At 50.0% G+C, this 14,777-nt stretch overlaps 1 protein-coding gene across 1 annotated transcript; it reads left to right on the top strand.

Annotated features, from left to right (window-relative positions):
- The first annotated feature begins 903 nt into the window (after positions 1 to 903).
- On the top strand, positions 904 to 2,618 carry LOC127296552 (putative serpin-Z5). The gene is made up of 2 exons (XM_051326661.2): positions 904 to 1,528; positions 1,627 to 2,618. Exons 1-2 carry the CDS (start codon positions 1,001 to 1,003, stop codon positions 2,470 to 2,472), a joined length of 1,374 nt encoding a protein of 457 aa, XP_051182621.1. The 5' UTR covers positions 904 to 1,000; the 3' UTR covers positions 2,473 to 2,618.
- Positions 2,619 to 14,777: the final 12,159 nt, after the last annotated feature.

Raw genomic sequence — 14,777 nt, 5'->3', positions numbered from 1 at the left:
CGGCGCAATCTGCAAAAATTAGCTCTTAAAACAGTGCATATAAGAAGATAAAAAAGTAGTATATGTTCCTCTAAATGCGTGGTCCTACTTCTCTAGAGTCCAAATGCCTAAAACATGTCATTTCTCGTTTTTGACCTAATCCTCAAGGCCACGAGCGACCCAGGATCCACCAACCGACACCACGTTCTTACCTTCCACTTCTCCTTTGACCTCTGAAGTTTCTCTTATCCTACCACTTACCCAGGGTATGACTCCTCTTGCACCTCAACTACTTACCCTATTGAAGGTGGCCTCGAGCTCCCGGATGAGCTCCTCAAGGTGGTCGATCTCCTGATCTGGGGTCTGATCGGCAAATACGAGGAACTGGTCATCGAGGGCAAGGAACTAGTTAGCGACGGTGGAAATCAAGCAGCTAGAGGTGAGAATTAAGCGGGACCTTCGCAAAACCTACTTGATTGGGGCAGTACGCCAAGAGAGGTGATATGGGTTGAAAATGTTGCAATTTTTTTTTTGACCAAGTGTAGTAATTAGTCACAAACATACCTAGTAAACGGACTATCGGAGTGATTAGTCAGGCTAAGGATTAACACAACCGGTTAGTGATAATCGACACGTTAGGTCCCGAGTAGCGATTAATCAATCTATTAATCGCTAATTCGGCTGATTTTTTGAACAATGATCACTGAACCTAAAAAGGAAAAAGCAAGGGCTAGTTTGCAGCTAAACTTCACAATGCACCCTTGGAGGTCGACACGTCGGGCTGCGATGTTCTTGAAGTAGTCTAGCAAGGCAAAAATGGATGCTACCTATTTACATGAAAATAAACCAGATATGGCAAGTGATTATTGCAGACCCTTTACTTTCTGACCGCCGAATCAGCGATGCTCACTTCCCCAAATTGACAGTCGAGCATTTGTTGTGTGCAATTTACTCCACCCTACCTAGCCCTGCTCTTCCTCCCCCCTGCTGATCAGCCACCGCCGCCCGCCGCCCGCCGCCGATGCCATCCCCTCCTTTGCCCAAGCTTGTGTGCCTCCCCCTCCTCGTCGCGCTCGCCCTCGCCGCGACGCTGCTGTACGCCGCCGGGCTCCACGCGACACTCGCGCGCGTCCGCCCCGCGCCGAACCCTGCCACCATGCGCGACGGGCAGACGACCCTCGCGCTCCGCCTCGCCAAGCAGCTCGCGCCGGCGAGCGGCGACAACACCGCCACCACCAAGGGCAACGTAGCCTTCTCCCCGGTGTCCATCCACGCGGCGCTGTCCCTCGTGGCCGCGGGGGCGCGCGGCGCCACGCTCCAACAGCTGCTCGCCTTCCTCGGGGCGCCGTCCGCGGCGGCCCTCGCCGACTCCGGACGCCGCGTCGTCCACCGCGTCCTGGCCGATCGAGCGGCCTCCGGGAGGCCGCGCGTCCTCTTCGGCGGCGGCGTCTGGGCCGACGCCTCGCTCGGCGCGCTCAAGACGGCCTTCCAGGACGTCGCGGTTCAGTCCTACAGGTCCGAGGTCCGCACCGTGAGCTTCGCCGACGAGGTACGCGCGTCAGTTCTTTGTCTGACCGTTAATGCTCCAGAATTTCACATCGACTTTGAATCTCTGAGACTCTGACAAATCGGCCGTGGTTTCTGAAGCCCGAAGAAGTAGCCAACGCAATCAACGGGTGGGTGAAGAAGGCCACGAACAACCTCATCGACTCCATCATCTCCGCCAAGGACATCTCCGCCGGCGTCGACCTCGTGCTCGCCAATGCGGTTTACTTCAAGGCCAAATGGCAGATCCCATTCAGACCGAGTGCCACGAGGCCCGGCTCGTTCCACCGGCTCGACGGCAGCAGTGTCGACGCGCAGTTCATGTCCCGGACCATGTACGCCGCGCAGTACGCGTCGTGCTCGGACGGCTTCAAGGTCCTCCAGCTCCCCTACGAGCACCGCCGGCGAGATTTCGGCATGCGGCGTGGCCGAGGGGACGGCGACGCGGCTGGCGTGGCTGCGCCTGACGCGGAAGACGACACGCGCTACTCCATGTACCTCTTCCTCCCGGACGAGCGCCAGGGGATCGCCGGCATGGTGGACGCGGTCGCCGCGGGGCCAGACTACCTGTACAATGTTCTGAAGACGACGGCGGCTAACACTGTCACGGTTACGCTGCCCAAGTTCGCCATAAGCTTCGAGCGGGACATCGTCGACGACCTCCGTCTGGTGGGCCTCTCGCTGCCGTTCTCGTCGGAGTCGGCCGACCTGCGGGGCATCTTCGAGAAGGAGCGGCCGACGTTTCTTGGCAAGATTCTCCACAAGGCGGTCGTCAAGGTGAACGAGCAAGGGACGGAGGCGGCAGCGGTCACCATGGGTATGCTGGCGGGAGCTGGGATGCAGAAACCGGTCGAGTTCCTCGCTGACCATCCCTTCAGTTTCTTCATCATGGAGGAGCGCTCAGGGGTCATCGTCTTCGCCGGCCATGTCCTTGATCCCACCAACTGATAAGCATTCGGCTATAGAAACGTCAGGCACTGGCCATTTGCCGATATTCTGCCATCTTCTTGTGCTAGCTTGTACTTGATCCCACCAACTGATAAGCATCGAGCTAAGGAAACTTCAGACATTGGCTAGGTGCTGATATTCTACCATCTTCTTGTACTAGCTAGCTGCTTAATTTCCAGTTTCATGTACTGTGTGAACCACCGATGACATCATTTAAGGAATATTTAGCGAGTGACGAGAATAGAGTGTCTGAAACTGTCGCCCTCCCCTCCGGTGGTGCTCCCCAGGGCGTCGTCGGGGTCCCAGATCCGACTGCCGACTTCCCCTCCCTCGAGTTGCCCCCCTCCCGCCGCTGCCGCCGGCCTCTGCCGCGGTGGCGGCGACCCCTGGTACCAAAGGTGCTGGGGTGGAGGATCGTGGCGGCTGGGGCAGTGTTGATGGCATGGTCGTGGGCGGCATTCTCGGCCTGGCGGCGACTGTCTCGCCGAACGGTGGTGGCACGTCGCGGGTCTAGGTCCCCCACCTAGGCCCGCCGTCCTGTGGCGGCGCGGTGGGGCGTGGGGTGGTTCGGCTGGTGGAGGGATGCGGAGGCGGCGCTACAGCAGCGACGGCCTCGAGTTAGTGCCGCCGGCGGTGCGGCCATGGCCTGATCTGGGCCCAGATGGGCTTGGCGGGCTGCGGTTTCGCGGCTGTCGGGGGCTGCTATGTAGCCTGATGGCTCCCGCATCCCAGGGTCATTCGTTGTGCAGGCTTCTCGGTGTGACGGGTCGCGGGGATGGCCGATTGCGTGGGGGCTCGGCCTGAATAAAGGCGGTGGTCCTAGGGTTTCTCTCGCGCCAAGACGAAGACCTACTTGTTGCATGTTCTACTGGATTTGGCTGGAGTGTTGAGTTTCGGAAGGCTCCACCAGGAAATGTAACAGTGCACGTTATGCCTGGAGTTTGCTGGATCAGGTGGTATTCGATCATGCGCACCCATGCTTTTATTCCGACCGTTTGGTTCTTGATGGAGCGGTGCGAAGCTCTGCTCTGTGTTGCCATTAGATGACATTCTGGTCCATAGTGAAATCAGATGCGAAGAATATCATGAAGGCCGGATTGGAGGACTAACAATGGAGGTTCGAGTCTCTGCCGATGTTGAGGAACTTTCTTGTTATTCTTGGCTCGCAGCAAAAGTATGCAAGTGGGGGAGGCAGCGCATGTGAAGTTCAGAGTCTTACCTTTCAGGGTGAAAATCCAAGGTCTGGCTTAATTGGTTGTCACTGGCAATGGCCTTTTTGAAGGCATTGTTTTTAGAGCGGGGACTATCTTCAGCGTGAAAACCTAAGGTATTTTGATCAGGTGACGACGACGGTTGTGCATTGTTGCCTTCTTGGAGGCGTCGCTTTTGGAGAGTCTGAAGTTCAGATGTTGTCTTGGTGGTGGATGTATTGTTGCTGCTACGGCTGGAATACCGCAGCGGGACTTTTTATTTCTTAGTTTTTTTTTTACTTTTTGGTTGTGTGCATCCATACTACCGTTAGAATATTGCATTGTTGCAGAGGCTGATGTGTAATTGGTATCTCTCGATATTTCCCTTTATCGAAAAAGGCACCATATCTACCGCGCTCCCTCGAGGGTGGTGCCGGACAGGTAGAAACGGTGACCTACTTGAGCTACACCGGCAACCGGGCGAGCGCCTTCGGGAGTTTCTACGTCGTTTTAGTTTGATCCTCGACATTGTTCGCGAGCCTCCTACGACTCTCGTTATCATGACCCTTCAGCGAGGATCGGGTAATGCACTCCTCCATAGGGAGACGAGAGGTATGCGTACTGAAACAACGTTGGAGTTGCTCGAACTGGCAGATCGATGCACTTAGCTCGAAGAAGACGACCCGGTGCTCGCAAGGGTGAGAGACCCTTGGGTATGTGACTAGAGCCTCGCCTAAAGGGTCGCTTCTGAAGTTACCCCCCCCCCACCCCCACCACCACCACCCCTCGGGAAGGGAAAGAGGGTAGGAAGAGTCGCTACCTAGGTCCCTCTCCAATCTAGAAGAAGCGAGGACCCCACCTCTAGTTTCGTAGGACATGTCTCAAGCTTGGGGCGGTTCTGGTGTGCGCGAAGGTACGCGTTTGAGGAAACATGAGAGACGGGTGATTTCACGCGAATTTTTTTTAAATAATACGAATTTTTTATTTAATTCCAGGAATAGCGCGCGATTTCAAAAAATTCCAAAAGTGTGACCCGGTCGGTCAATAGCTGACCGATCGGTCACTAGTAGTCCGACTGGCAGTCGGCTGCTGCTGCTTGTCAGAGGGCAGAAGTAGTTGGTCGATAGCTGACCAATTGGTCAGCTACCGACCAATTGGTCAGCTACCGACCGACCACTGCATGGATTTTTAGGTTTATTATTGGCACTTCTCCCCCATTATTTTCTGGCCATATCTTCTCCCTCTCCCGTTCACACCGCCGTGTTTCCCTCCCGTCCTTGTCGCCACCCTTCCCGCCACTTCTTCCCGCCATTCCTTCCCGCCACCATCTCCCGCCACCATCTCCCGCTATATTTTCCCGCCACGCTCTAGGATTTTTTCCTATAAAAGCAGGCATCGACACTCATAGCAGCAGAAGTGCTACTATCTCTCTTTTTTTTCGGTTGGCTCACCCTTAGCCGTCATGAGTGTGCCGTGCTCTGACCAGGAGTTTAGGCCGGTGAAGGCGAAGGCTGCAAGTTTGCCCCCGGGTGTGACTGCGGAGCGGTGTTGGTGCGACCGTCTTGCTAAGGTTAAGCAGGTGGAGGATTTCTCCGACCAGTTCGGCATGAATTTTTTTATGTGTGCGAGCTATGAGCATGATTCACCCCGTAGTTCAGCTTCGTCGTCCACCAGGCCGCCGGTATGTTTCGACATAATTTTATGTAGGCATAAATTTATTTATGAATGTGATTTAATGTTACTATTTGTGTTGCAGTCTCCCCCGCCCCTATGCAAATGGTTTCACTGGATAGACAAGGAGCAGCCAGATTGGGCGCGCCAGGAGGTTGAGGAGAAACACCGGCGTGCGTGGGCAACGTTCTTTGAGGAGGAGCGTAGGGAAAAGGTTCGTGCAAATGAAAAGGCAGAGCGAGAGAGGCAGATACGGAAACTAAGGGCGGAACAAGCTCGTAATCGCGAGGTGAATCAGAAGAGGATGGATGATGAGGCTGCACGTAGGTTTGCAGAGGAAGATGTGCGTAAGGAGGCTCGTGAAGCGGAGAGAAAGAGACTAAGGGAAAGAGCTGCTGAGGCGCAAGTGGCAGAAGAACGCGGCGACAAGTCTGGAAAATGGCCACGGTGGACGCAGGGAAAGTAGAGTGATGTGACCTACTGGCTATGTATCTTAATTTCAGTTATAGTTTGTCGTTGTATCTTAAATTCTGTTGTAGTGATAAGCCGTATTTTAAATTCAGCTGCAATGTATCTTAATTTCAGTTTTAGTACTAATGTGAAATGAATTTGCTGCAAAAATGTTGTGTCAGAAATTTTGGCTCGTTTGTTTCCCGCCCAATTTTTCCCGCTCAATCTTCCCGCCATTTATTCCCGCCCAAATCTGCCGCCACTTTTTCCCGCCTAATTTTTCCCGCTCACATCTTCCCGACGGCCTGGTGGACGACGAAGCTGAACTACAGGGTGGATCATGCTCATAGCTCGCACACATGAAAAATTTCATGCCGAACGAATCAGAGAAATCCTCCACCTGCTTAACCTTAGCAAGACGGCCGCACCAACACCGCTCCGCAGTCACACCCGGGGGCAAACTTGCAGCCTTCGCCTTCACCGGCCTTAACTCCTGGTCAGAGCACGGCACACTCATGATGGCTAAGGGTGAGCCAACAGAAAAAATAGAGAGATAGAAGCACTTGTGCAGCGATGAGTGTCGATGCCTGCTTTTATAGGGAAAAATCCGAGAGCGTGGCGGAAAAATATAGCTGGAGATGGTGGCGGGATAAATTTGGCGGGAGATGGTGGCGGGATAAATTTGGCGGGAAGGGTGGAGGGATAAATTTGGCGGGAGATGGTGGCGGGAAGAAGTGGCGGGAAGGGTGGCGGGATAAATTTGGCGGGAGGGAAATACGGCGGTGTGAACGGGAGCGGGAGAAGATATGGCGGGAAAATAATGGGGAGAAGTGCCAGCAGATATCCCTCGTAATAAACATAAACTAAATCCATGTAGGGGTGGCTGGCCAATTGGTCTGTAGCTGACCAATTGGTCAGTAGCTGACCAATTGGTCAGCTATCGACCAATTACTTTTGGGCCTGTCAGGGGCTGAGCAGCCGACTTGTAATCGGCCGGCTACTGACCGATCGGTCAGTAGCTAACCGACTGGGTCACACTTTTGGAATTTTTTGAAATCGCGCGCTATTCCTGAAATTATATAAAAAATTCGTATTATTTAAAAAAATTCGCTGATTTCACGACCCATCTCTGAAGCGGCCTCGTGTTGGCCACCACATGGCTTTGGGGAGGTAAGTCACCCTGAATGTTAGGTCAAGAGAATGGGCGACCCCACAAACGAAACTGCCATCCCAAGCAACTCAGTCCAAAGAACTCAGATCAAGTAGGGCCTGCTGAGGAGCACTACCTAGCCCGCAACGTTAGCTTCCTGAGTTTAAGAACATAATTTTTCACTAAAAAACTACTCTCTAAGTTTTACTACCTCCATTTCAAGGAATAAGGCGTCCTCGTTTTACATGTTTTTTATTTGACCATGAATTACTTTAAATATATAAAGATTATTTGTAAGAAATTAGCATCATTAGAAAGTAATTTTCAATACGAATCTAACGGTGTTAATTATATATAATATAATCAAGATTTTATTGCTCGATTTGTATTCAAAGTACGTTTTAAAATACTCGTGCGCTTTATTCCTTAAAACGGAGGTAGTATACTCTTTCGTAGTTGCGTTGTCTTCCGTTTCTTGTTTCCCCGAAGGGCCCCAAAGATATACATCTGAACATGCTAGTTCCGCGCACAAATTTTTGTAAGAAAGGGACATTTTTTGTAGGCCGTGTAAAAAGATAAAAATATCTCTACGAAAATTGTCTTATTTACACAAATTTTTTGGTGAGACTTTATATGTGGACATATAATGTTCGGATGTACACCTAATTTTTTTTTTATACTTTAAAAACATTTCGAGATATGTTTTTAAGTAGTGGGTGCATCTACACCTATACGCCAAGATGCATTTGCGGGGAATTCCACTCTTTTTGCAAAACATAGAGGTAATCACACACCCAACCCTAGGCGACATGGGGAGCGATTTCACCGCCGCCTCTCTAGCCCCCTCCCCGTCCTCCCCTCCTCCTCCCTTGTGCGGTGGCGGCTACCGCCCTGGTGGTGGCATGTGTTTCTGTGGTTGTTTTCGGCGGCGAGATGCCGTGGAGGTTCGGCAGCGAGTACGTCATGGCGACATCGGCGGAGGTTGGTGGAGGCGCCCCTACTACTGCCGCTGCGATCTCCAAGCCCGCTTCTACCCATCTGGGCCTGCGCGGGCCTATGGGGTTGGCCTTCTGGAAGCGGGCAAGCACGGTGATGCCTGGTGGCGTTGTTTGCTGGTCACCGTGGTGGTACTGGCGGCTAGCCAAGCAGCGGTGGGTTGGATCCCACCAACACGTCCCCGTTTAAGTGTTGTGTGGCGGTTGGCGGCGCCTCACTTCCTTGAAGGTGTCGTCATGACATTGTCCGTGCCTCCCCTTCTCGGCCACAAGGGAAACCTTAGATCCGGTCATCGGATCGCGCAGCGGCAGTGCGGCGGTGTCGTTCCTCTCCTTGGAGGCGTTGTCTTGCTGGTTCGTGGAGTCCTCCGTGCACATGTTGGAGTCGTTGTCGGCCGCCACCTAGAGCGTGGGCTTTCGGGGCGCTATGTATACAGTCGACGACGCTTCTTAGTTGTCGCCACCTTCGGTCTGGTTCAGTCCTGCCGTTCTCTCACCAACCCTTAGACGCTTATGGGTGTACGGTTGTATTGGCTTGGGTCATCTTGGAGTTGGAGTTGGAGTTGGCCTCCTGAAGTTCCATCCTTGAGCTATGACACGACCTAGTGTAAGGGTATTTTACCCTTATCCATTATTTTGGTAACGATGACACCGTGCTAAAGTATTTGGCCTAATATGTTTATAAGGATAATCTCAGGTATTAGGCATTGAGGCGTAAATGGTGTATCAAAGGAACAAGAAGGCTAAAGGAGACCCCCCCATTTCAACAACAATCAAAAAGGGGTTACAGGAGAAATCCGGTCACCAGCCCGGTCCAACCGGGCCAGCAACCGGCCAGTCCGGCGTGCAGGCCGGTCAACCGGGCGGCAACCGGGCTCCAAACGAGGAGCCAGCAGATCCGGTTTGCGCCCGGTCAACCGGGCTACTGACCGGCGGGTCCGGCGCTCCGTCCGGTCGACCGGGCGGCAACCGGGCGGCAACCGGCCACCAACCGGAGAAGCACCAGGACGACGCAAAGGAGCTCCAGTCACTGATCCGGTCTGACCGGCCTCACGACCGGGCTGTCCGGTCTGTGGCCCGGTCAACCGGGTTTGTCGAGGAAAAATGCTGAGGTGGCAAGTGGCAACGACCAGATTTTGAAGAACACTATAAATACCCCTTCTTCTACCTTGGAAGGGTTAGGCAACATACTACAAGCTGTTCTTGAGCTCTCTCTCTCTTACTCCATTATTAGAAACACCAAAAGCCTCTGATCTCCCTCCTCCTCCACCCAAACTCAAATCCCTCCAGGGAATCACTAGAGGAGGACCCGATCTACTGTTCTACCAAGCCAAATCTCATTCCCCCTTGTATTCATCGAGAAGCTTGCTTCCTATGGTTCCTTGGAAACCCTAGGTGGGCAAGAGGAGTCCGGAAGCATCCGGGCTGTGGATTTGCTCCGGGCAAGATTGTGAAGGTTTGGAGGCTACCTCAAAGTCTACCACAAGTGAGTGAGCTATTCCTTCGTGGGATAGGCTCCGGAGAATAGGGTGAGCCTTCGTGGCGTGGGGAATCCTTCGTGGGACCTCCACCCCTCCAAACGTGACGTACCTTGTTGCAAAGCAAGGGAACACGGGAATACATCCTCGTCTCCGCGTGCTATCGGTTATCTCTAACCGAACTCCTTACTTGTGATTTAAACTGCCTGAGAGAGCCTTCGTGCTTGAGATAGTTGTATCTTCATATAGGTTGCTTCACCTAGTTTGCATTAGGCTCATCTTTATATTCCGCAAAGCCTAATATTGCAAAGAAAGAATTAAAATTTGTAGAAACCTATTCACCCCCCCTCTAGGTTTACCATCTCTATACTTTCAATTGGTATCAGAGCCTGGACTCTTATTAAGGGCTTCACCGCCTTAAGAGTGAGATGGAAAAACTATTCGAGGGTCTAGATGAAAACTCTAACCTTTCGGTTAAAGAGATGAAATCTAGATTCTTGGCATATGATGCCGAGAAGAAGAAAAAGGAGGATGAGCTACAAAGCCAAACGACAGAAATGTCTACCATGCTTAAGAACTTGACTAGTGGGCCTCCTAGTACGGCTTCGGCCTCACTAGGGAGCTATCGCGAAGTCAACCATGACTATCCCAAAAACACTTCACCCATGCCTCATATAAACCATAGTGGGAATGTTCCCCATTTTGATGGAACTCACTTTCCTTTTTGGAAATCTTCTATGGAATCTCATATTCGCAGCTGCAGCGTGGAGTTGTGGGAGATCATTGTTCATGGATACCAGGAGCCACAAGATCCCATTCGGTTGACCTCCACCGAATTCTACAACCGTCAACTCAACGCCTCCGCCCGTGACAAGATTAGGAGTGGCATCAACCGCAAGCTCCTTGATCAAGTCAATGACATAGAGTCCGCTAAAGAGTTGTGGGATCGAATCGTAGTACTCCAAGAGGGAACCGATTTGATCCAATCCGCTCTTTATGAGACCGCAAAGCAAGAGGCTCATCAATTCATGATTCGAGAAGGAGAGTCCGTGGCCGATGCTTATGCAAGACTCGGTGCTCTTAGAGTAAGGGTCAAGGGACTCGGTGTTGAGAAGTACAATGACGGCTTCGAGATGAATGAAGCATTCATAAAGTCCAAGGTCATTGCCATGATTGCCGTCAAACAAGAAGACACCAACCTTGCACTCAACTTGCAAATCATGACCAAGAGTGCCGACCTCAACTCCGATGATCTAGTCTCCTATGTGGCCGCCAATGAAAACATGGCCAAAGCGGGAAAGAGGCTCATGGCAATGAACCGTGTTGATGAAGCCTCACACAACCATGAAGTGCCACGCAATCTTGCTCTCAAGGCTAGGGCCGGTCATGGAGAAGAAGAAGAATATGAATTTGAAGAAGAGGAAGAGATGACCTCAACTAGTGACATTGTCACCGACTTTGCCTTCTTTGCCAAGAAGTACAAGGGACAGCTTCCAATGCTCTTCAACGACAAGAAGAAGAAGAGAACTTGCTACAATTGTGATGAAGATAGCCACTTTGCAAATGAGTGCCCTTATGAGAAAAGGGTAGACAAGCCAAAGTTCATCAAAGGGGTCAAGCCAAGGTTGAAGCCAAACCCAATCAATGATCGATACAAGAAGAACAAGGGAAGGGCCTTTGTTGGGGCCGAGTACTTGTCCGATGATGAAGAGGAAGATGAGGAGAAGGAGGCCGGGGTGGCCGGTTTGGCTTTCTCTAAGCCCGTGTCACTCTTCACATATGACTACTCCAAGGACTACTCCATGGAGAATGATGTTGGATCCTCTTTCATGGCGAGGATAACTCAAGATGATGACTCCGATGACTCTACCTCATCTACAATCATTGGCTCTTGTCTTATGGCAAGGGAAACTAAGGTAATGGAACCTCCACCTTCCCTATCTAGTGTTCTAGATGATGAGAATGAAAATCAAGATGAATTAATTGTGCTTAAGGAACTCTATGATGTTAGATGCACCCTTCGTGGTGAAGCTCTTGTCAAGTTTGATTTCTTGATGGACTCACTCAAAGAAAAGGATGAGTCCATTGAGGAATTAGAATATCAATTGAATGAGAAGGAACGGAGATTCAATCTTCTAAGACAAGAGCTAAAAACCGAAAGGTGCATATCTCAAGGCCTTAAGCAACAAATTGAAACTTATGAACTTGATAAACTTAAAGACCTAGGCTCAATTATTGACCCAAGAGCTCAATGCCTCAAAGGAGGAGCTTGAAGTTGCTCATGCTTCTCTCACTAGGGATCTTGGCCACCTTGAAAGAGCTAACAAGCTTGTCAAGGATGAGCTCAAGAAACTTGGAGAGAACCACGATCTACTTCAAGAATCCTACAAAAAGGCTCTTGGATCAATGAAGGATCCCATTGATGTTGAAAAGCTTGCTTGTTCCTCCATTTCCTTTACTAGTGAGCATGCTAAACTTGTTGAGGAACATGTTCGTTTACAAGAGGAACTTTCCTTGCATGTTGAGACCAATACATATCTTGAGTCCTTGGTGACCAAATATGGTCTTGACTATCATCCTAATGAATCTTCTTGTGAGCAAGCATCTATTCTTGAGGAAAATGTTAGGCTAACAAAGGAACTTGCAAAGTTCACCACCGCCAAGAACAAGATGGGATTGGATGACCTCTTGAGTAAGCAAAGGTCAAACAATCAAAAGTATGGACTTGGATATGCTCCCAAGCCCCACAAGAAGAACAACTACAAGAAGGAGAAACCCGCTCAAGATAAGAACAAGAAGGTCACTAACAATGGCAAAGCCTCAAAGGGCAAAGCCACTAGTGGTGATCGCACGGGGCCAAACGATCACTATGCATTATTTGTTGATTATTATGGTGATGTCTATGCTAACTATGTTGGCCCTCCTAATGGCTATGCTTATAGAGAGTACTCAATTTGGGTACCAAAAGATATTGTTGCCATTGCAAAGGAACCCATTAATCGATGGGTTCCTAAATCCTCTACTTGATTTTGTAGGGGTATTCCTCCGGTGGTCCAAAATGGGTGTTTGATAGTGGATGCACCAATCATATGACCGGAGGAAAAGGTGTGCTTGATCAATTCATTGAAGATATCAACAAGAAGTCAAGCATTACCTTTGGTGACAACTCAAAGGGAAAGGTACTTGGGTATGGCAAGGTAGCAATCTCTAAGGACTTGTGCCTTGAGACGGTTATGCTTGTTGAACATCTTGGCTATAACTTACTTTCTATATATCATCTTGCCGATGCCGGTTACAATTCATATTTCACTAAATATTATGTGCAAGTCTTTAGGTGTGACAATCTCAAATTGGTCCTTGTTGGATATGTGGAGAACAACCTTTACGTGGTTGACCTCTCGAAAGAGAGCTCCTCCTTCTCCACATGTCTAATGGCGGCCAAGCATGACGAAGGTTGGTTGTGGCATCACCGCCTTGGTCATGTTAACATGAGGAATCTTAAACAACTCCTAAAGGGTGAGCACATTGTGGGACTAACCGGCATTTCTTTTGAGAAAGATCGTGTTTGTAGTGCATGTGTAGCCGGAAAGCAACTCAAGAAGAAGCATCCCATCAAGAGTATTGTTACCACATCTAGGCCTTTGGAGCTCCTTCATTTGGATCTCTTTGGGCCATCACATTATGATACTCTTGGTGGGAGCAAGTATGGACTTGTCATTGTTGATGATTACTCAAGATACTCTTGGGTCTTTCTTCTTAAGTCTAAGGACGAGACCCATAGAGAGTTCATCACCTTCGCCAAGAAAGCTCAACGTATGTATGAATCCGAGATCAAGGCCATTAGGACCGACAATGGCACCGAGTTCAAGAACTACACTATGCAAGAGTTTGTTGATGATGAGGGCATCAAGCATGAGTTTTCGGCGCCATACACCCCTCAACAAAACAGTGTTGTTGAAAGGAAGAACCGGACTATCATTGAGATGGCAAGAACCATGTTGAGTGAATTCAACTCACCCCACAACTTTTGGGGAGAAGCCATCTCTACGGCCGTCCACTACTCCAACCGGCTCTTTCTCCGTCCTCTCCACAACAAAACCCCATACGAGCTCCTTACCGGTAACAAGCCTAACGTGATGTACATTCGTGTTTTTGGTTGCAAATGTCTTGTTAAAAACAACAAAGGAAAGCTCGGTAAATTTGAAACTAGAACCATAGAGGGTATATTTGTTGGATATGCGGAGAACTCTCACGCCTATAGATACTACAACCGGTCCACCGGGACTATTGAAGTATCTTGTGACGTGGTGTTCTTGGATGATAATGGCTCCCAAGTGGAGCAAGTTGTTCCATGTGTTGCAGATAATGATGATGATCCATCTAGTGCCATCAAGCATATGGGCATTGGACACATCCGGCCCATGGAGGTTCATAATGATGATCAAGATGATGGAATAGATGTTTCAAGCACGCCACAAGTCGAGCCTAGCTCAACTCAAGCCGAACCATCAAGTGCAACTCAAGAACCATCCTCTACTCAAGACGAGTCACAATCCGAAGAACAAGAAGAAGATCCTCATTCCACGGAGCAAGACCATGATGATGATCAAGAAACATCCTCAACTCATGATCAAGCTCAAGTGGTCCCTCATGATCAAGTACTAGCAAGAGATGAATTCATTGATCATGAAGGAACCGTTCGGAAGATCAAGGCCGCTACAAGGGCAAGTGACATGAAAGTGGATCAAGTCCTTGGTAGCATCTCAAGAGGAGTGGTAACTCGTAGACACCATGCATTACTTATCACTTATTGTCAACATCATGCTTTTGTGTCTAGTTTTGAACCACTTAAGGTACATGAAGCCTTGGTCGATCCGGATTGGGTAATAGCCATGCAAGAAGAATTGGAGTGTTTCACCCGTAATGAAGTATGGTCTCTAGTTGAGAGACCCAAGGATCATCGCATCAATGTCATTGGGACCAAATGGGTATTCAAGAACAAGCAAGATGAGAATGGCATTGTCATACGAAACAAAGCAAGGTTAGTGGCGCAAGGGTTTGCCCAAATAGAAGGTATGGATTTTGAGGATACCTTTGCGCCGGTAGCCCGTCTTGAAGCTATTCGTCTTTTGCTTGCATTTGCATCTTTCCACAATTTCAAATTATATCAAATGGATGTGAAAAGTGCATTTTTGAATGGTCCCCTAAAAGAAACCGCATATGTGGCTCAACCCTCGGGTTTCGAAGACCCATGCCGACCCAACCACGTGTATTTACTCCATAAGGCACTCTACGGTCTCAAGCAAGCTCCACGTGCTTGGTATGAGTTCCTTAGGGATTTCTTACTACATGATGGGTTTTGCATGGGTAC

This window comes from Lolium perenne, chromosome 4 (assembly GCF_019359855.2).
Source record: "Lolium perenne isolate Kyuss_39 chromosome 4, Kyuss_2.0, whole genome shotgun sequence".
Taxonomy (NCBI): domain Eukaryota; kingdom Viridiplantae; phylum Streptophyta; class Magnoliopsida; order Poales; family Poaceae; genus Lolium; species Lolium perenne.
The sequence above is the reverse complement of the archived record's forward strand: the minus strand, read 5'-3'. Positions and strand labels throughout refer to the sequence as shown.

Coding starts and splice junctions, on each gene's coding strand:
- LOC127296552 (XM_051326661.2), top strand. CDS start 1,001: ATGCCATCCCCTCCTTTGCCCAAGCTTGTGTGCCTCCCCCTCCTCGTC. Junction 1,529..1,626: donor CCGTGAGCTTCGCCGACGAG/GTACGCGCGTCA, acceptor TGGTTTCTGAAG/CCCGAAGAAGTAGCCAACGC.